The 20,770-nt window shown below is 34.3% G+C and overlaps 1 protein-coding gene across 1 annotated transcript in view; it reads left to right on the top strand.

The window, feature by feature from the left end:
* Positions 1 to 20,770, top strand: part of ROBO1 (roundabout guidance receptor 1) — a 390,902-nt gene that overhangs the window by 240,539 nt on the left and 129,593 nt on the right. Inside the window, exon 3 of the mRNA XM_054585231.1 lies at positions 13,993 to 14,150. Within this exon, the coding sequence (XP_054441206.1) occupies positions 13,993 to 14,150 (158 nt within the window). The remainder of the gene's footprint in view (positions 1 to 13,992; positions 14,151 to 20,770) is intronic.

Raw genomic sequence — 20,770 nt, 5'->3', positions numbered from 1 at the left:
ATTGCCAGCATCGTTGAGAAACTCAGAGGATTCTTTGTATTTATTTGAGTTTTTTTGAAGTTGCTAATGATTTTATAGTTCTTTAAGTTGGTTATAGCATATTTTCAAAAACTGGTAGCTAACCTGGTCCCAAGAACCATTTGTTCCTCGTTATAAGCAGAGGTCTTTAAAATCTCCAGAGAAAGCATTTGTCCCGTTTCACTATTAGACCGAGTTTTTGCTGCGTTGATTCTGTTTTGGTCATTTAAGATCTGTTAGGTCTTAGACAACTTAACTGAACTCAGTGAAGTTGATAATTATATATTTGGCTTGGATTGCTTTATTTTATAATCAAGAATATAAAAGAGAATGATGAGATTTAATTTATCAAATGTTAACTAGAATTTTATTCAAGGCAATTAAATTCACGTTCATTTATGTGGTTCTGTACATGCTGGGCCTTTATGGTGGCTCTGATTGTAGAGAGGAGTTGCTAACTTCTTCAAAGCTGATGATTTGACTCTTGGGAGTGGGGGCTTCATTTAGGGCCATGGTCTTCAAACCAGCATACCGATACATTCCAAAGGTGGACGGGGGCACGGCTTTTTTCCGTTTTTCTGGTTCTCACTCTCTGTGTACATCACTTCTAAAGCCTATGTATCTGCAAATGCCCTTGCTGTGGAATTCCCCTTGCCTCTCTCCTTCTCGTTTTTACTCTTTCACTTTAAAATGAAAGGCACACTCTTTAGACATCCAGAATACCTATGGTTCAGCTGCAGAGGTGTAAAAAACCTCAGAGAGCAGTCCTGCAGTTCGTTGCAGAGCAGAAAGAATTTATCCACCCAGTGCTGGCAGAACCCAACACTAGGCACTGAGAATTGCAGTCGAGAAAAATGGGCTGTTTGATTATGAATGATGACACCCGGGAGAACGGAGGTTAATGCTCAAAAGCCCAAACTCCCTGATGGCTTGTAGGTTTCAGATTATACAGATCAAAACCACAAGACACTATGAGTTGGGGGTTTGAGATTGTGCTGGAAGCTGATTGATCAGAGGGAGGTAAGGATAATAAATCATTTCTTCAGGTTTTGAAGACAGCTGTGAGGTCTTTTCTGGCATCCTTTTGTCCAGTCTCATGGAAAATAGCCAGGGGATGGTGCCATCTTAGGTAGGGCTCAGGAACTGAAACGTAACTTGGGTCAAGGTGTTATCTTTAAGGCAGTTTCATTTTTAATTTTCCAAGGTAACTCCATACTGCTTGACTCAGCAATTCTACTTTTAGGAATTTATCCCAAGAAACCTGAAACACTAATTTGAACGAATATTATGCACATATGAAATCTCACTCATATGTGGAATCTAATGAATAAACTGAACTAACAAGGAAAATAGAGACAAACTACATAGATACGGCTGACAGATGGGGTCAGGGAGGAGGGTGGACGGATTGATTGAAAAAGAAAAAAGAGGAAGTCATGGGAAACAGAGGGTGTTTGCAGGGTGGGGGGAAGGGTAGTTGGAGGTGGAAGAGGGTATGGGGGGATAAATGGTAATGGAAAAAAAAATAAGCAAAACATGCTTAAAGCTAAGAACCTCCTCCCCAAACGAAAAAAAAAAAAAAAAAAGAAAAGATTTTTATCTTTAACCTGTGAGAGATAGAGACCATGTGATCCTTAATCAGGTTCAGCCTACTGACTTCTGATGCTTTGGTGGTTTCTGATTATCTGGGGGGGAAACTAGTCTCAGAGAGAGATTGAGATTACTCTTAGAGCTAGGATTTTAAACTAAATTTAATCAAAATCATAAGGACTTTCGGTTTCAAGTTCTTTATTTCAAAGTAAGAACAATGATAAGCTGATCATTAAACAACAGTAAATCTTTCAAGCATAAAGTCATATTTCATAAGGATAATATTGGGTTGGAACTGGAATGGAAATACAAGTTCAAAGAGAAAAATGACTAACAAAATTTACAGCTTAAAAAAAGGTTTATTTATAAATATATTTAAATAGACCATGGTGGGCATTAACTTAATGGTGGTCTTTTTCATCAGGTGAACCTAGAAGAGGCAAAACCATTTTATTTTGAATTTAATGTTTATGATGTGCCAGAACTTTTTAATTTTGCAGCCATATCAACTTTTAGTAAGAGAAAAGGACATGATCTTTCAAATTTTTGGAGGGGACACCAGTAAAGAGTTTGTGAGCACCAATGGATTAGGCCTTCTTGGGTATAGTAGCCAACAACACGTGAAATATTTTTAATAACTAAAAGAGTTATGATTTTAAACAAAGGATTATAAAGTGTCCTTTAGCTACTCTAAACTAGAACCTTCAGAAGGCAATTTGGGCCCGAATTTTTTATCATTGCCTTACTGACTGGGTTACCTAACTCTGGGATGGCTGGCTCAAGGTATTTTGCACATAGTAAACTCACCTGAGATTTCCACTGAGGTTCAGGTGCAGAGTTGTGGAATGTGCTTTTTGTAGCACAGAATCAGCTTCTATTCTCGTCAGCTTCCATTATCTGATATAAAAGTATGAACACAACTTAGCAATGATTCATAGTTTGAGATAAACATTATTTTTATTGTTTTATCATGTTCAACATTTTTTTTCCTTTTGCTTCCTCAGGAAGCATAAATTTTGTATTGCACAATACAGTGTTACTGGTAAAGATAATGTCATTAATAAGAGTTGTAAAATGATTTGCTTTCCTACTACTTTAATCCGCTGTACCTTTAGTCAGGCCTTGTTAGCATGGCTCCTGTTATCAGCAGAAGGTTTAAACGTCTGCCAAAGAGCTGAAGGCTGAGTGAACTCTCCCAAGGGCTGTGTACGGTTTGTTAGGAAAAGACAGCTTGCACAGAAACACAACTGCACGTTTGTTAGCTTCCTTTGTGATTGAAAACTGTGTTACATACTTGACATTATTATTCTGCAACACCAGACAGTCTGTGAGGGGGGAAGATAACAAGGAATTAACAAATCTGAAAGTTATGTTGGGGAATAGTAACAGTGATTCAGAACAGATTGTCAGCAATTAAAGACCCTTTGTTTAGTTGATGTGTCCATGTCTGTGCTATTTACACTTAGTTTTTTCCTATCACTTAAATATTCCTTTTGGTTGGTGGGGGGAAAGCTATAATTGACAATCTTAATAATGCTGCACAAAGATACATTAGTGAGAATGTGCTTTTTTTTTTCACAGTAGCTATTTTCTCTGGCTCTTCTCAATTGCTAGGGAGGTTTTAATGATATAATTTTAAACTGTGAGGATTTTTCTACCTTGAGACTGTTACCATGATACTCCCCATAAAATGTGAAAACTCCGTTTAGTCCTTCTGTTGTTTAGCTGCTAGCATCTTGAGGTTGAGGGGTGAGGAAACACCTGATGCTTTTTATTTACAACCACCTTTTTTACTCCAGCAAATATCTTAGAGAACATTCTAGTCTTTCTTAGGCACTTTTAAAAACAAAGTCTTTATGAAAAATTGTTTCAAGATCTAATCCTACTATGTTGAGTAACAGATTGTACAACCTTGAGTCCTTAGCACTTGGCTTCAAGTCATCATTTGAAGTTTGGTGTGGGGGTGGAAGTGGGAGATTTTGTACTTAGATTACATACAGTTATTATGTTAGAAGCTATCATAATACAGTCCTGTTTAAAGGCATTATTTTGAATGCGATGAATGAAGAACTCCTCCACATATCAGTTCACTGTAACAATGAAAACTGAACGTATTTTAAAATGGCACCAAAGTGAAGTTTAGCAGTAAAATTTTCTGCGGGACAGCCACAGGTGGGGAAGTGAAACAGCATCCCTTTTAACTGTTCTGCATATTAATTTAAAAAAAATTTTATTCATTGAATTTAGAAAGAGAGAGGAAGGGAAGGGTGTGGGCGGGGAGGAGGGAAGGGGAGAGAGATGAGAAAGACAAAGAAACATCCACTTGTTTTTCCATTTGTTTGTGCATTCATTGGTTGATTCTTGTATGTGCCCTGACCAAGTATCAAACTTGCAACCTTGGTGTATTGGGAAGACTCTCTAAGCTAGTGAGCTATTCAGCCAGGGCTATACATATTAAGCTTTTGCCTAAAATTTCAGTTGATTACAAAGCACTCTGTGTCCAAAAGAAAAATACAACAAACAAAAAATGAAAAACCTGAAATAAGTGTTTTAAAAGCTGAGATCTGTGTCTTGTTTATCTTATTAGCCACCACCTCCTAACACAATACCTAGTGCTTTTATTGAATAAATAAATGAGTGAATCACAAATAAATCCTCACCAAATGTTTGGTGAGTCAACATTTTTCTAGGGAAATTGATTGAGTTTGTAAACTTTTGACAGTGTGAACTCTCTGACTATTCTAATTATATAATAATATTTAACATGCCATTGGTTCTCTTACACTTAAACAGTAGATTAAACTTAATCTGTGGCAGTCCTGAGAAATGCCCTATAATGTGTTGAGTTGTTTTTTATTGTCTGAATGTAGTCACTGAGTGAGTTTTTTTCTATAATTTGCTGCTGAACTATCAGTGGTCATATGTATCATATATATCACATATACATATACATATAATCACATTTGTATGTATATATAATTAAAATATACTAGTTTTATTTCTGTTTTTCAGTCTGTTAAAATATTACCATATGCATCAAACTAAATAAAATTCATCATCCTAAAAATACAATGTAGATTAATTGATCAAGGATTATCAGTTTACAGCTGAGATTTGGAATATAACAGTGCCAAGTCTCAACAAGTAAATTGCTATGGCGCAGAAGTTGAAATGATATTTTTTAGTGAATAAAATGGTTTTCATTTTATCCCTATACTCTCAAAGTTATGCCATATTTATTTTTCCTGTACTTCTTCTTCAGGAAATGACTTATTTGTGTGCTATCTATTCTCCTGTAACTCAAAAATACCATGTTCAGTTATTCAGATAATAACAACAACAACAACAACAACAACAACTTAGGTATCATTATTGATATCTTTCTGTCAATTGAAACTCTTCAAGAAGTCGTTTTGATTTTTACCTCCAGTATAGACGTGTACTCTGTCTCCCCTTTGCACAAAATTCCGTGTCATCATCATGTTATAAAGCCCTGATCTCTTTCCCTTTAATTACTGTAGTAGCCTTCTAATTGGACTCTTCACTTCCATTCTTATGTCTCTCTCCATTTCATTCCAAGACTAGCTATAATGAATATTTAAATATGATAATTCCATCATGAGACAGCTGTGCTTAAAAACCACCGAAGTGGCTTCCCGCAGGAATTAAAATTAAAGGAGACCCTTTATCATGGCTGCTGTGTCCGACAAATCTGGCCCCTTCTCCGTGGCCAACTTCCTGGTGAATGTCTGATACCCTGTCGCACTACACTAGGTTTGAGTCTGTTCAAGTTCATTTACTGTACTGAGTTTTTTCTTCAGCCTAAATTACTTCCTCTGTCTACAGTGCACTTTTTCTAGGATAACTTTTACTCAGTTTTCAGGTCTCTGCTTAATTGTTACTTCCTTAGTGTTCCCACATCACCAACTAAATTATATTCTTTGTTGGTCTCTCACACAGCATCTTACGCATTTCCTTCAGGGTATGTATCACAATTATCATTGTATATTCATGTGTGTGTTTATTTGAATATTGCCTATTTACTCCCCTGTACATTGAGCACCATGAGTATAGGATTCATGCCAATTTTAGTATTGTCTCATATAAAATACCAAGCACACAGAAGGTATATTATAAACATGGACTATGACTTGGACATTGTTTTGAACATTGGATATATAGAGTGATAAAGGCACTAACTACCATGTTCTCATGGTGTTGACATTTTATTACAAAGAGCCAGGCAACAAATAAATAAGTATATTTCTTTGATCAGGACTCTTGTAGTGCAGGGCACTGAAAAGAAACTTAGATTTTTATAAAAGAAAGAGCACATGCCTGTCTTGCCCCAACCGGGGTCCCATGGCTCAGAGAGCCTCATCTGTCTGTATTTTTTTAACCCTGCCAGCCCACTCCTGGGTGTGACTTTTGCTCTGGCACTCAGAAACCCTCCTCAATGGCATTCTTTGTCCTCCTCTCCATTTGTACTGGCAGCTGAGAAATTTGGCAATTCCTCACAGTGACTAATAGTAATACTTCTTTGCAGATGTAATGCACCATATAAATGGCAAGTCCTGTACAAACACTAAATAATTAGTCTTTATAATAACCCTAGCAAGATATAGTGTAAAACCCTGTTTTGTATGGAAATAACTAAGTCATTGGGAATATACCTAGTAAAATCACAGCACAGTGGAAGGATGTGTGTCGTGATCCTGAAATTTCTGACTTTTGTTTTTGACTCCCAAATAAATATATTTACACATAGTAACATAAAATAGTGTTTTACAAATGCTACATGTTTTTCATTAATACATTGATTTAATTTCTATTTTTGAACTATGTAAAATGCAAGCATCTAGTAAGCTACTGACATCTTTAAGTCAGAACATATGATTGTAGCAACTTGACTTATTTTGGCAGTACATTTTTTTATGATCTCCCAGACTTCAAGTCTGCTGAGTATTAACCATATAAATGTTGATCTTTATTGATGTATGCTTTTCTCTGGAATACATTACAGATTTTAACTCAAGTCTAGTATGCCAAGCTTCCCTTTCATTTGTCTTGATGACTTAGTGCCAGTGTAATGAACACTAGGGAATATCTTGTAGTGTTGTTGATTCCTGAAGTAAAATAATGAAACCATGAAACATTGACTGCAGATAGCCATGAAGGCTTTTCATAGAAAGTGCCATTATGCTGTTAATGTTTTTGTGAAATGGGAATGTAGTTTAATCGTGGACCCAATCTGGAAGTAATTCTAACCTTTAAAAGACCAGGGATGTGATGTATATATTGTTTTGAAAACAAACAAATAAATTGTTATTAATTACTTTCATTCTGGTAATGGCTTCTCCCTCTATTTGCAGTGTTCTCTGGTATTCATTCGTGTTAAGGTTGACTGTTTGATAGCCATCCATACTGTATAACTTTTCAGAATGTATAACTTACTGAAAAAAAAGTAAGTACTGCTTTCCTAGGGTAGAGCATAAGCAGTTTGTGAAAAATCTTCAAAGCTCTAGTAGTTAAGAAAATAAGTGCCTTTACCAGCATATTTTCTTCCAAGATCTTAACCACACCATAATTTAATGTTTAAAAATAAAATTTTAGGCTATAAAAAACATAAGTAAAAGATGACATAATTATTGAAGATCATTCATAGATATATTGTGTCAGATTTTAAAAAGTGAATATGTATTTTTGGGAAATGAACATGATTAAATCCTAATTATACAGAATTGATGTTTGCATGCATCATTTTTATTTTTTTAATTGTTTCTACTTTATTTTTTATTGTTTATTCTATTACAGCTGCCCCAATTTTTCCCCCTTTTGCCCCCTTCCAGCCAGCCCATCCCTCTCATCCACAGTCAGTCCCCTCTCCTTTGTTCATGCCCATGAGTCCTTCATACATGTTCTTTGACTAATCCCTTCCCCTTCCTCCCACCATTTCTCTCCCCCTCCTCCTCCTACTGCTCTCTATCTGTTCCATGTTTCCATGTCTCTGGCTCTATTTTTCTTGTTAGTTTTTTCTGTTCATTAGATTCCAGTTATAAGTGAAGTCATATGGCATTTCTCTTTCGCTGACTGACTTACTTCACTTAGCGTAATACTGTCTAGTCCCATCCGTGCTGTTGCCAAAGGTATGGCTTCCTTCTTTCTTTCTGCTGTGTAGTATTTCATGTGTAAGGCAGTTTTTTAATCCACTCATCTACTTGATAGGCTTTGGGCTGTTTCCAGCACTTGGCTGTTGTAAGTGGTGCTGCTATGAACATAGGGGTGCATAAGTTCTTTTGAATTTGTATTTCAGAATTCTTAATGTATATTCCCAGCAGCGGAATTGCTGGGTTCTAAGGCAGTTACATTTTTACTTTTGTGAGGAAATTCCTTACTGTTTTCTACAGTGGCTGCACCAGTCTGCATTCCCACCAACGGTGCACTAGAGTTCCCTTCCCTGTGCAACCTGCCCCCGCCCCGCGCCCCCCTCTTCCCCCGCTCCCGCCCCGCATCCTGGCCAGCACTTGTTATTTGTTGATTTGTTGATGATGGCCATTCTGACTGGTGTGAAGTGGTATCTCATTGTGGTTTTAACTAATAACTCTGATAGCTAGTGATGTTGAACATTCTTTCATATGTCTCTGGGCCCTCCTTATGTCCTCCTTGGAAAGGTATCTGTTCAGGTCCTTTGCCCATTTTTTAATTTGGCTGTTTGTCTTCCTGGTGTTGAGTTGTGTAAGTTCTTTCTGTATTTTGGAGATTAATCCCTTGTCCAGTGTCATTGGCAAATATATTCTCCCATATAGCCAGTTCCCTTTTCTATATGCATCATTTTTAAAGTCAAATTCTTTTGTAGAATTGTATACCTGAAATCAATATAATTTTAGTAACCAATGTCACCCCAATAAATTCAATTAAAAATAAAAATAAAATTCCTTAGCTTTAGAAGATCATTGTATGAGAGGATAATACCTCATGAAATATTATTTTACATATTATTTTAGTTTTCCTCTTGAACAAGGTAAGGTATATTTCTGTGCAATCACCTTTTTTTGGTGGAATGCTTTTTAAATTTTGAAATTACTATTTTCAGAAATGGTAGAGACCATTTTTACCCCATGTAACACTTTGCTCTTCTGGATAATGCTGTGAACTTACAAAATAGGAAGGTAAATAGTTACAAAAAGCCTTTATGATAAATTTGCTCTCAAAACATATAACTGAATACAAAATAATCTGCAATAAAACCCTACTGTATTGCCATTTTGTGATAGGGTAAATATTGTTGTTTCTTGACAGACATCAGCATTTATATCAATTTCACTGCAAGGAAAATAACAAAGTTGTGGCATAGACGCCAGGCACAAAGTATGTGCTCAGTACAGATGTAGTAAAAAAGAATGATAGTTATTTTGAAATTAGATAACATTTATTTATGTCAGCATGTAAGTGGGCATTTAGATAGAGAACTAGAAATGCCATAGAAGTGAGTAATATATTCTCTACTCAGAAATACTAGAAGTGATGAATACTTTAGCAATCGGTTAAAGTGGTTCATCGTTGTGACAGAGTTAAGCTTTTACTAAGCATCTCTAAAGTTTCTTTGTCTTTGGGAATATACTTCCTCATTTATTTTTTCCTTTACTGTTCCCTATGTTTTAAAGGACTTTGTTATTCTTTTTTCTTTCCCCAGTTGACAGCTTACTATTATTTGCTGCAAGGTTTTATTGACAAAATAGTCATTTATTAGGAAAAAAAATCCAGTACTGCATATTAACTTTCTCTGTTTTCCCCAAGATACTTGCTTCTAATTAAAATGCCTATTTTTAATTAAAACACTTATTGTACAAATTTTTAAATCATTTTGTTGCTGAAATAAACTAGAATCATCGAGAACAATTAACAGCATACATTATTATAATGGTGAGTTGTAATTCTTAACATGCCAGTTAAAGTTTGAAGTGGCCTCCTCCATACATGGAAAAATCTGAGGAAGAACAAGAATGTAGCCTATAGTCAAATAGCCAGTTGGCTGTCACAAGGGAAATTCCTCATTGAACTTATTTTCCAATGGGAAGAGGCTGAACTATTAATTATATCATGTATTTAGAATTGTGAACATCGTCTTAAGACCAGGTAGGTGGCTAAGCATGTAGAGAAGAGTTCCTAGTGGACTGGAGTTGTGTTTTAGCTCTGCTGCTAAACACTTACAAATTACCTATCCATAAAATGAAACGAATAAATTTGCTTTATCATAACCTGTTATGAGGACTAAATGTGTAGATACTTGGCATGGCTCTTTACCCAGTAGATGTTCAATTAACATGGGCCATTGCTAACATGATTATATTGTGACCATTACTATCATTACTGTTTATGTGATGTGCTCTTCTTCCCCACCCCCCAGGAGCTTGAGGTTATTAATTTCTAAAAGAAAACATTTGTATCACACATCTTTCTGATCCCTGACTGCATTAAGGTTCTGTGATTCATGAAGCTGAAGGCATTATAGGTCACAGATGTTCACCACTTGGTTAGGGAGCAAAATTAATTTTAGGAGCACTTGAGCTATTCCAAAATTAGGTAGCCAGGGGATTGTAGTGCACCTGATGAATAGTCACTAAACATCAAGCTTCTGTCATAGTACAGTGGATTTGTTAGAAATCGATCAGATAGGATAATTACTTTTTACAGTAAAATGGTGACTTTGTTAAGAGAACTGCATTAGAATCCTGGCCAGTGTGGCTCAGTTGGTTGAAGCATCATCCCATAGACCAAAAGGTTGTGAGTTCAATCCCCAGTCAGGTCACATATCCAGGTTGTGGATTCAATCCCTGATCAGGGTGCATATGAGAAAGCTACCAAGTTGATGCTTCTCTCTCATATCGATTTTTCCTCTCTCCCCCCACCCTTCCTCTCTCTCTCTCTCTAAAAGCAAGGAAAAAAAATATCCTCAGGTGAAGATTTTTAAAAAAGAACAGGAGTACTGCATTAGAAATATATGTTTTATTTTGATCTCTTCCTGCCAAATGACATAGGCTGGTAACATTTCTTGGGACTCACTTGCCTCTATTTCATGGGATGGATTAGATGTTGTCAAAGATTCCTACCTGTTTAATAAGTTTATATTTCATTCAGTTCTAAAATGTTCTATAGTGCTTTTAGAGAGTGTTACAAATGTTAAAGTCTCCATTATATAGTACTTGAAACAATTTGTCTTTGACATTTTTTCACTTTGCTCCTGTCTACTCAACATGACCCATGTAGACTGCAATGTCACTGCTGAATTTTTTTTTGAAACGTATTAACTTATTCTGAAAATTGTGTTAAAATTGATATATTGCTTTCAGAAAGACAAATGATTACATGTTTTGTTTTAAAGGTTAAATTTTAGTTAACCACTTTTTTAGACAAAATATTTCCAAGAGATTAAAAGATTTAATGAAGTTTACTATGCTTTTTCTAATTTAGGAGGTGAATGCCTTATCTGTTAGGCCACTGGGGCCTCTTGCTTTTTCTAATTTAATAAAATTAAAAAAATTGGGAAGCAATTGAGCCAAATTACATGACCTATAAATATGAAACAGTTACAGAAATATGAAAGAAATATTAGAATGAACTATAGTTTGTTTTATCACCATTTTAGGTGATCTCTACTTGGATACATTATATGTGTTTTTTTTTTTTTTGCTATTTTCAAATTAATATTAAATCTCTTTTTCTAAAGTGAGTTCCAAATTTTAGAATTTCATACTATTCATACCATTTCATAGTAGCATAATATACACTTTGATTAATAGGGTTGTTAGAGGAGAGAGAGGCTTTTACAAAAAGAATCCATATTTGAGAATACTTATGAAGATCATTGTTTTTTCTGCCAAGCTGCTGCCAATCATTTGAATTCAGTTTTTAATTACTTAAATACACACATGAATTAAGAAAATTGGATAATTTAACTAAAAGCTCATATCATTTTATAATGTGACACATACATCTCCAAAAGGAAATGTTTGGGACAAGTTTGAGAAAGAAAAGTTGCTTTTATAGAAAAGAAAAAACTTTAATTCAACTATATGCAGGGTTGCCTTTAGCTATAGGCAATATTTGAGTTTTCTGCTTTACAGCTGCAAAAATAATTACGTGAATGTTATCTAAGCAGCAATCTTTAATGGGTTCCATTCTGTTAGCTTTATATACTAAAAAACTCAAATAACATAATAAATCGAAAAGAAATTTTGATTAATCTGACTTATACCTTTGATATTTTTGAAAGACATTTTATTATTCAATGATTTATTTGAGATATAATCTCAATTTGTAAGTAAGATATAGTGTTACCATTGGTTTTAAGCTCACCAAATAGAATAATTGTCCAAATTATTTATTTTTATTTGAACATTATTATACCTTTGTACTTTTCAAGGGTGTTAAAATTTTTCAGAGTTGTTATCTTAGATTAATAATGTGATCCAGAAAGGCACACACTGTTTGTTAAAGTCAGTTCATTTGCTTTTTCTATAAACCTTATACTTTATTTGTGGTATATTCATAACACCTAGTAATTGTAATGTAAATTTATAAAGAGTGGAAGTCTTCCTACTCTGTTTTTTTTTTTTTTTTATTATGTGGTAACAGCAGTTCAGCAAGGTTTACCTTTGTGTCTCTGTATTTTATTAATAAATAATGTTTAGCATTGAAGTTAGAATTACCAGTGTGGTGCAATCATATTTTTTTTCCTTTCCTTTCCCTTTTCTTTCAAAGAAGAGCATATAAGTTCTTATTGAAGTTGTGTTTTCCAAGTGTCCACATAGGCATAGTGTACACATGTTTTCTCAATATATACATTAAAAAATAGTTTTGTTTGAGTGGATGTTAAGGCTTTCTCAAATGTATATGCATACTTAGTTGGTACAGAGGAAGAAAAAGGAAAGAATTCCAAGAGAAAAATACACGATTTTGTAAGCCTTTAAGCTTGTTCAAGGTTTTGAAAGCAAAATTTAAGTGACTTTTGAAATAATAGTTTCAATATAAGTTTTTCACATTATTGTACTTTTCCCATGAAAAGTATTTTTAAATGCCATTGAGTGGAAGGATATCAATTCCAGTACAAAACTGTAGTATCAAATATTCAACTCAATAGGTTTTAAAAGATAACATTTATCACTTCAAATCTATACACTTAATATACCAACAAACATTTTAATACCATCTTAAATTAGATGACCAAAGTTGTTCACATTTTATCGTACACTGGGAAATAGTGGAGTGAGAGAAAGGTAACTAACATACCTTGTATTGAAACATGTATCTCCATGCCTGCTTTGTAAACAGGGAGAGATTGTGTTCAAGATTACCTACCTAGTAAACAAGAGTTATGATTTAACACTAACTGATGCCAAATAATAATTCATGATTTCTTGATGTTAATGAGATACAGAGGACATTTTTATTGTATGAACTCCTTTTGAAACACATACTTTGTTCATTTTCCACATTTTATTTCAACAAATACTAAGTAAACAATACTGCTTGTTTTATAGTGTGTTAATACTACATTAGTGTCCGGTTGAGATTACAGTAATAAATTGTTTCCTCCTCTAAAGTATTTGGTTAATAATGTAAATGGGGTTAATAACAGGTTTAAGAATTAAATGAAATACTATTTACCGCCCCCCCAAAACCAAAAAAACAAAACTCAAAACCAAAAACTACAAAGAATGTACAAAGTGACATCGTTTGTAGCCGTGCTATTATTGTTATTGGTGCTTTCTAACACTCTCCCTCACTCACTGATAATAGAAAAACACGGGATTTTGTATGTAGTCACTTTGCAAATATGTCTGGAGTTGTTATAATGAGCATATTTAAATTATAATGATGATATATTCTTATACACTTATTTGGAATATCTTTAAAATATTCAATGAAATGAACATTTGGAAGTATAATTATTTTGCTTTTAATATTTTTATTTGTATGTATATGTAATTCATTAAATAATAGAAAGGATCACCCTAATGTGTTATTTAAGTAAAAGGAGGATTCAACCATCTTCATTAGCACATGGGTGAGAAAATGTAGGCAGTAAGCAGAGAAGAAATGCAAGTTAAAAATAAGCCAAATCCTAACTGTGAGGGCCCTTAGCAGCAAAATATACTTGCCCACCGTCCTATGAAGAATACCAAATTGTCCCTGCTGTGTGTATGCATAAGTTCAGATATCTTTATTAAGTTGCATATGTCTGTAAGTAAGTACAGATTCTTCAAAATTCATTGAGATATCTATCAGTAGTAGTTTATTATGTTTTTTTTTTTTTTGCTGAATGTTAGTGATAAGGGCCATATATATACTACCGAGTATAACGATTTGATCTTGTTCCTGCAGTATTACGGGATGACTTCAGACAAAACCCTTCCGATGTCATGGTGGCTGTGGGCGAGCCTGCAGTAATGGAATGCCAGCCTCCACGAGGCCATCCTGAGCCCACCATTTCATGGAAGAAAGATGGCTCTCCACTGGATGACAAAGATGAAAGAATAACTGTGAGTATTGGATTCGGCAGTGGGGACCACTTACAGATCTCACCATGTATTTCTTCACCAAAGGAAAAATGGGAAGTTTTTACTGTTTGTTTTCTTTTTCAATTTATTAATTTTAGAGAAAGACAGGAAGGGGGAGAGAGAGACAGAGAGAGAAAGAAACATCGGTTTGTTGTTCCACTTATTTATGAATGCATTGTTTGCTTCTTGTGTGTGCCATGATGGGAGATCAGACCTGCAAACTTGTCATATTGGGAAGATGCTATAAAAAACTGAGCTGCCTGACAAGAGAATTTTTTTTTAATTTTTAAACTAAAGGGTTGCATTCATTATCTCTTATTTTTAACTTTTCTTTTAAAATAAATAAGTTTTAATTACCCCTATATGGTCATGAAAGTAAATGAGGAGAATGCACATTGCTCAGTTTGAACATTAGTAAAAGAAAACTATAATTTCCTGTGTTAATGTCTAAAAGTTAACACTTTTATATATCACTTAATTACTGTCATAACTCAGGGCCTGTCACATTTTCATGTGTTACACTAAAAATTGTAAAAAAAATCAGTCATATGCTGTATTTGCATAAGTCATCCTAAGAGTGACTTCAGGATTTTTTTATTTCTGCTTTTTTAATTGTTTTATGTTTTATAGAGTTTAATATTGTTTCTGAAAAATAAAATCTAATCTGAATGATGGTTAATGATGGATTTACTCGTTCCAAAATAAAATTGTGGGACTAGATTATTGGATTTCAAAATTCCATTGTGAAACAAGCAGAGTAGTATCTATAGTAAGTAATGATGCATTTTCTTCTTGATATCAGTGATTCTCTGTGACTCTTTGCTTTTTCTTTGCATTTTTGTATTGTGAAAAGTATTTACTAAACCACCCAAATAACCAAGCTCTCATTGACTCTATGATTGTACAGGTATTCCCCTTTGCCATTTTCTTTGCTCTGCACACACTGTGTCCACTATCAATTCATTGGCCAAGTTACCCAGGAGAATGTGTGTGTCAAACTTGTAGAAGAACAAAGTTATAACAAGACAACGTATACCGATTCATGCCTGCACTATTTATAAACAACCAATTAGCGGATTAGCATAAGAATTAAGTAGTGACAAAAAATAGAGAAGGTTGTGATAGTCAAGGTTTTAGTGACCTTGAAAGAAAATCAAGCATTTATCCTGAACTGATCTGAATTAAAATTAGTATCTCAAAGGACTTTTGTAATTCAAGGAATTGGTGTAAGAATAATGTAGCTCTACTTTTAAGCATTCTTTTATAGTTCTACACAGTGAACTATATATGGAAACATTGGTTTTGGGAAATGGAGCCAACAGCACAGGGGAATGGAGCATATAGGAACAAATGCTTTTCTTATTACTGTTAACAGATTCCTTTTGGATTTATTCACAATTCAGGTAATATTTTCTCATAAAAACATATTTTAAGTCATTTAATTATCATTATCTTTAATTCCCATTTCCCTGACCTAATGATTCAAACACACTAAAGCCATTATTATCCTTTTCCTTCATGTCTTTACCAATGACCTATTTATGTTTAATGCAAATTAATGATAAAAATTTTCAGCATTGGAGATGCAGCATTGAATAGCTACTAGTGAGTGCCTTTGTGGAGTTTATATTCTATTATTTAATATACAAGTAAAACAAAAATAGGTAGTATAAAATATAGTACATTAGACTATAGTAAGTGCTATAAACTATAAAGTAGTATAGAGGTAGACATGTGACTTAGGATTGGGGAAGATTCTCAGATTTCAGTAGGATGACCAGAGAATGCTTCACATAAAGACTGGGAAAAAATTGAGGGAGGGAACTTTCCAGGTATCTGCAAAAGTGTTCTAAGTGGAAAAACAGTATGTTTAAAGACCCTACAGGAAGGCATACCTAACAGATTAAAAAAGGAGCCAAGTTGTTGGAGTGGGTTGAATAGAATGAGTCAAGTTGAGATTTGGAGGAGACAGCATCAGGAGTAACAACTAGCCAGACCGGATTGTGTAGGACCTTATTATAGGCCTTGTAAATAGTTTGCCTTATCTCCTGAGAGTGTTGTAAAGCACCAGAGGTTTCTCAGCAGAATCCTCTGCTGTCCTGCAAAGGCACTGAAGGATGATAATATCAGAAGCAGTGAGACAGGATGGGAGTTTTTGCAGCTATCTGGGCAAGAGGCAAATGGTGATTTGGACTAGTCTGCTAGGAGGAGAGGTAGTAGAGAGTGGTTAGATTTTGGATCTGCTGTGAAGCAGTAGCTGTCAGAATTTGCTAACAGATTGGATGTGGCTTGTTAAAAAGAGAGAAGAGTCAAGGATTATCTTAATGCATTGGTCTGAACAGCTGAAAAGATAGAGATGCCATCAGCTGAGATGCCGTTATGTAGAAAAAGAAGATTTGGCGTGGAAGGACTCAAGAGCTCAGTTTTGGACATCGTAATTTTGAAATTCTCATTGGATACCCGCGAATGTCAAACAGGCAGTGGAAACATGAGTCAGAAATTCAGAGTTGAGGTTGAGGCTGGAGAAAAAATTGAGTTGTGGTAGACATAACAAGTACTTATTACTGTGCAACCCACCCCTCCTTCTGGGCAGATGAAAGGCTCTGCTTCCCAGCTTCCTTGCTGTAGGGCAGACCAATTTGGCTAGTTCAGCTTCATGGGCTGTGAGTGGAAATTAAAGATAGTAAATATTACTTACTGAGTGAGCCTTCAGCATGCTCTTTTCCATGTGGCCTCCAAGAAGTGCATATGTTCCAGGTAGTGAATCTACAACAGGGAGGCCACCCAAAGAGCAAGGGCCCGGGAGTCATGTGCAGTAGGACTTTCTACCCCACATCTGGCTTCCCATGATGGGCATGTAGAATGATTGAGAAATAAATCTTTGTTGTATTAAGTCACAGAGAATTCTTTACCACAGACTAATGTAGCCCATTTTGATGAATAGGGGACTCATCAGCATGTACATGTTATTTAAACACGAGAGAATGATATTCACCAAAAAGCTTTTGGTTTGTGTGTGTATGTTTTGTGTTGTATCTGTGCATTTTTGTGACATTAACAGTTTAAAACCACTCTGGTAAATTTTGTGTTTTAAAAAACCTTTGAACGTCCTGTTGTATCCTATATTGAGTTTTAAAAACATTACGGTTTATGCAATTATGTTTAATTTATTGCAGGATCTTCATTTACTTCTTGCTGTCTAGAGGGTGCTATCTTGTTAATAACCAGTACCAGTTCCCCCACATATTAATAGTTTAGAGTCAGTATTATAAGGACCACCACCAAACAAGCATAAGACAATTTAAAGTTGTAATAACCTATGGCTATGAAATCATGCCAAAATGTTAATGTATAAATATTTTTTAAATCACTTAAATGCTGCCAAAATGATGATTCATGATAATGTCCCATATGCTAGGAAGTTGTAACATCTGAAACTTTTACTATTTCTAGCCCATCTGTGTGTTTTGTATAAGTTATAACTGCTAAACTGAAAAAACACTAGAGGTAAAAGGCACATTTATACATGATGGGGAAATGAATAGATTAAAAATCAGCAGTTTGGGTTTAAAATTACAGTTCTTATTTAGATTGTAATTGTTTTGGTTTATTTTCATCCCTTAGGGAAAACTAAAATTAAGTAATTAAAAGAAAAACTCAAAACCGGAACTGAATACCGACATTATTTCCATTTTTTTTTTCAAAAATTGGAAGTAAATTCTTAAGAGATGTTGTTTATTAGATATTTTATGTGAGACTTCTCTCTAAGCTTTGTTTTCAAATGACAGTTTTCACTTCTGTTGTTCATGTACTTCACCAAATGTGTTGAGTACAGATGAACAGGAGATTAAAGCCCATAATATCGTTATGAAAACTGCATGGTTATTGCTACAGTTTTGGTTATAGGAATTTCTAGAGTTCTTTAATGTGGTGACTTTCTTTGTTGAAAATTTAAAGTACAACTCACCCACCTGTGAGAACAAAGACACACCCTGCAAATAAAAGGGAAATATGTAATTGAATTGTAGCTGCACCTGTATTTTTTGATGTTAAATCATTTCTTTTTACATTGACCTGGATTCTGAGCCAAATTTTAGATCTATGGTGATTATAAACCAAGAATATATAAATAGCATTTTTTTTTTTTTTTTTTGGTTTTCTACCTGAAGAAGAATCTTTTAGAACTCTGCTGGCACTTATTTCTTAGAATAATTTGAAGGAGGCCTCAGATGATGGTTGTCTCTGGTGTTCTTAATTTTTTCTAAACATAATATTTGTAGTTAAAATTAGAAATAGAAGTAGTTTAACTGGAAGGCTGGATTAAACAAATTTACTCCCAATGTCTGAGACTTACTCATAACCATTATTATTAATAAATGAAGCTTTCTCATAGAGATAAATTTGAGGACCAATGACTTCTTTTTGATATAGAACAACACTCGGCTCTATGTTACAAAAAGTGATATTTATTTCATCACATTGCATTTTGGAGGTATTGTACTGACTTTCAAGGTTACTTTGTAAGATTGTCTAATTGAGACTATTAAGATCAAGAAGGAAAAAAAACCAAATATTGAAAAAATAATTTCATGTTCAACAAAAAAACCAGACTAACATTGCCCTTGAATTGAAAAGAAAGGCAAATACAGTTGAAAATAAATATCACAAATACTTTTCTAGATTATAAAAGGCCTTTATTATGGCCCCAGCCAGTGTGGCTCAGTTGGTTGGAGCATGTGCTGTATCTGAAAGGTTATGAGATTGATTCCCTGTCAGAACACATTATCTAGGTTTCAGGTTCAATTGCTGGTCCAGGGGCTTATGGGAGGCAACCAATCGATGTTTCCCTCACACTGATGTTCCTCTCCCTTCTTCTCTCTCTAAAAGCAATGAAAAAATGTCCTCAGGTAAGGATAAAAAAAGAAAAAAAGACTTAATTATGTAAAAGATCAATTACAGGATTATGTTGATTAAAAGGTGACAAGTATACCCAAAAAAGGCCAAGGAAAATTTTAGTATATTTTTTGGATTCCTGTTGGGAGTGAGTAGTCATTGGTAATGAGAGAAGAGAAAGTTGCTGATGCCAAAACATTGTGAAAAGAATTAAATTTATTTTAAAATTTGCGACTTATTTTGTATTTGTTGACCTGGGTATTTTTAATATTATCAGTGAAAACTTAAGAGTGTTATAAATCAGCACTATTTGGGGGATAACACACAATTGACCAAAGTCTGAGGCATCAGTTTCTCATCTCTCTCTATTGGGCCTCTATGATATGAACATCTTACAGGAATTGCAAGCATAGAGATGGAAGGAAGTATAGCCAGTATCTCATGGAGAATAGTGTATAAATAAAACTTAATTACTAATTATAAGCATAAGAACACTTGTACTAATAAACTAAAATTTAAGGTATCCAATAGTGCCAATGTGGTAACAATGAAACAACAATAACCATATGGTTTTCCTCAACATATGATAAATTGGGATAGCAAATTGATACCATAATTTTAATAAAACAAAGTGATAGTCATATGTATTTATATATGAGATTTGATGATTTATTACTAGGAATTAAACCTTTTGATTTGAATTAGTAATTGAATATTTACAAAAGCAACAGTAACTTCTTAATTCCTGGAACATAGTAAATATGCAATAAATGTTTATGGAATGTAGCAAGCTCCTCTGCTTAAGTCTATCATGAAAAAAATTGAAAAATAACCACTCCATTTTTTTAAATTTTATTAAATTTATTGGGCTAACATTGATTAATAGGGTCATATAGGTTTCAAGTGCACATTTCTGTGATACATAATCTGTGTACTGCATTGTGTGCCTAGCACCCAAAGTCAAATCATCTTCCATCACTATATATTTGGACTCCTTTACCCTTTACTGTCCCCGACCCTGTTCCTTCTGGAAACCACCATACTGTTGTCTCTGTCTGAGTTTCAATTTTTAGGTCCATTTCTTTAATCTGAGATTTTTCAAACAAAGTGTCAAGTTTTAGAAATGGTTATTGTAGGGATACCAACAATTTACTAATCTACACTATAGTAATAACAATACTTACTGTGTTTTAAGTCCCTGCCATGTACCAGATGCTTTATATTATCTAATTTAGTTCCTTTGAACACTCAGTAAGCCATTTTTTCCCATTATGGCACACTTACATCAGTCAATTCAGTCTCCTGGAAAAAATGAAGGAGGAGGAGGAGGAGGAGGAGGAGGAGGAGAAAGAGGAGGAAGAGATGATGATGGTTATAATGAATGCTTAATGTAGCATTTACTATGTGCCAAACCCTATTCTGACAACTCTGTCAGATAAATACTAAGATTTCACTAATGTAGTGATTAACTCCACATTGGCTGGAGGGACAATTTTGAGAGCAACTGATTTGCTATTAATACAAATGACAGTTGCTCTTAGCTTTCTCTATAAAGCATTGTTTTTAAATGTGCAGGGGTCTGGATAGTTTATTTCACACAGCGGAGGTTATGGTGGTCTTGAAAAGAAGCTTCATATGTTTGAGAATTAGTCCTATTATGTCCAGTAATAAAAACTGTAACAGAATAGATCTGTAAAATTTGAGGTTTA

The sequence above is a fragment of the Pteronotus mesoamericanus genome, unplaced genomic scaffold (assembly GCF_021234165.1).
Source record: "Pteronotus mesoamericanus isolate MK-2021 breed Mesoamerican mustached bat unplaced genomic scaffold, CSHL_Meso_final contig_82, whole genome shotgun sequence".
Taxonomy (NCBI): Eukaryota; Metazoa; Chordata; class Mammalia; order Chiroptera; family Mormoopidae; genus Pteronotus; species Pteronotus mesoamericanus.
Note: the sequence above shows the minus strand (reverse complement) of the source record. Positions and strands in the feature narration are given on the sequence as shown.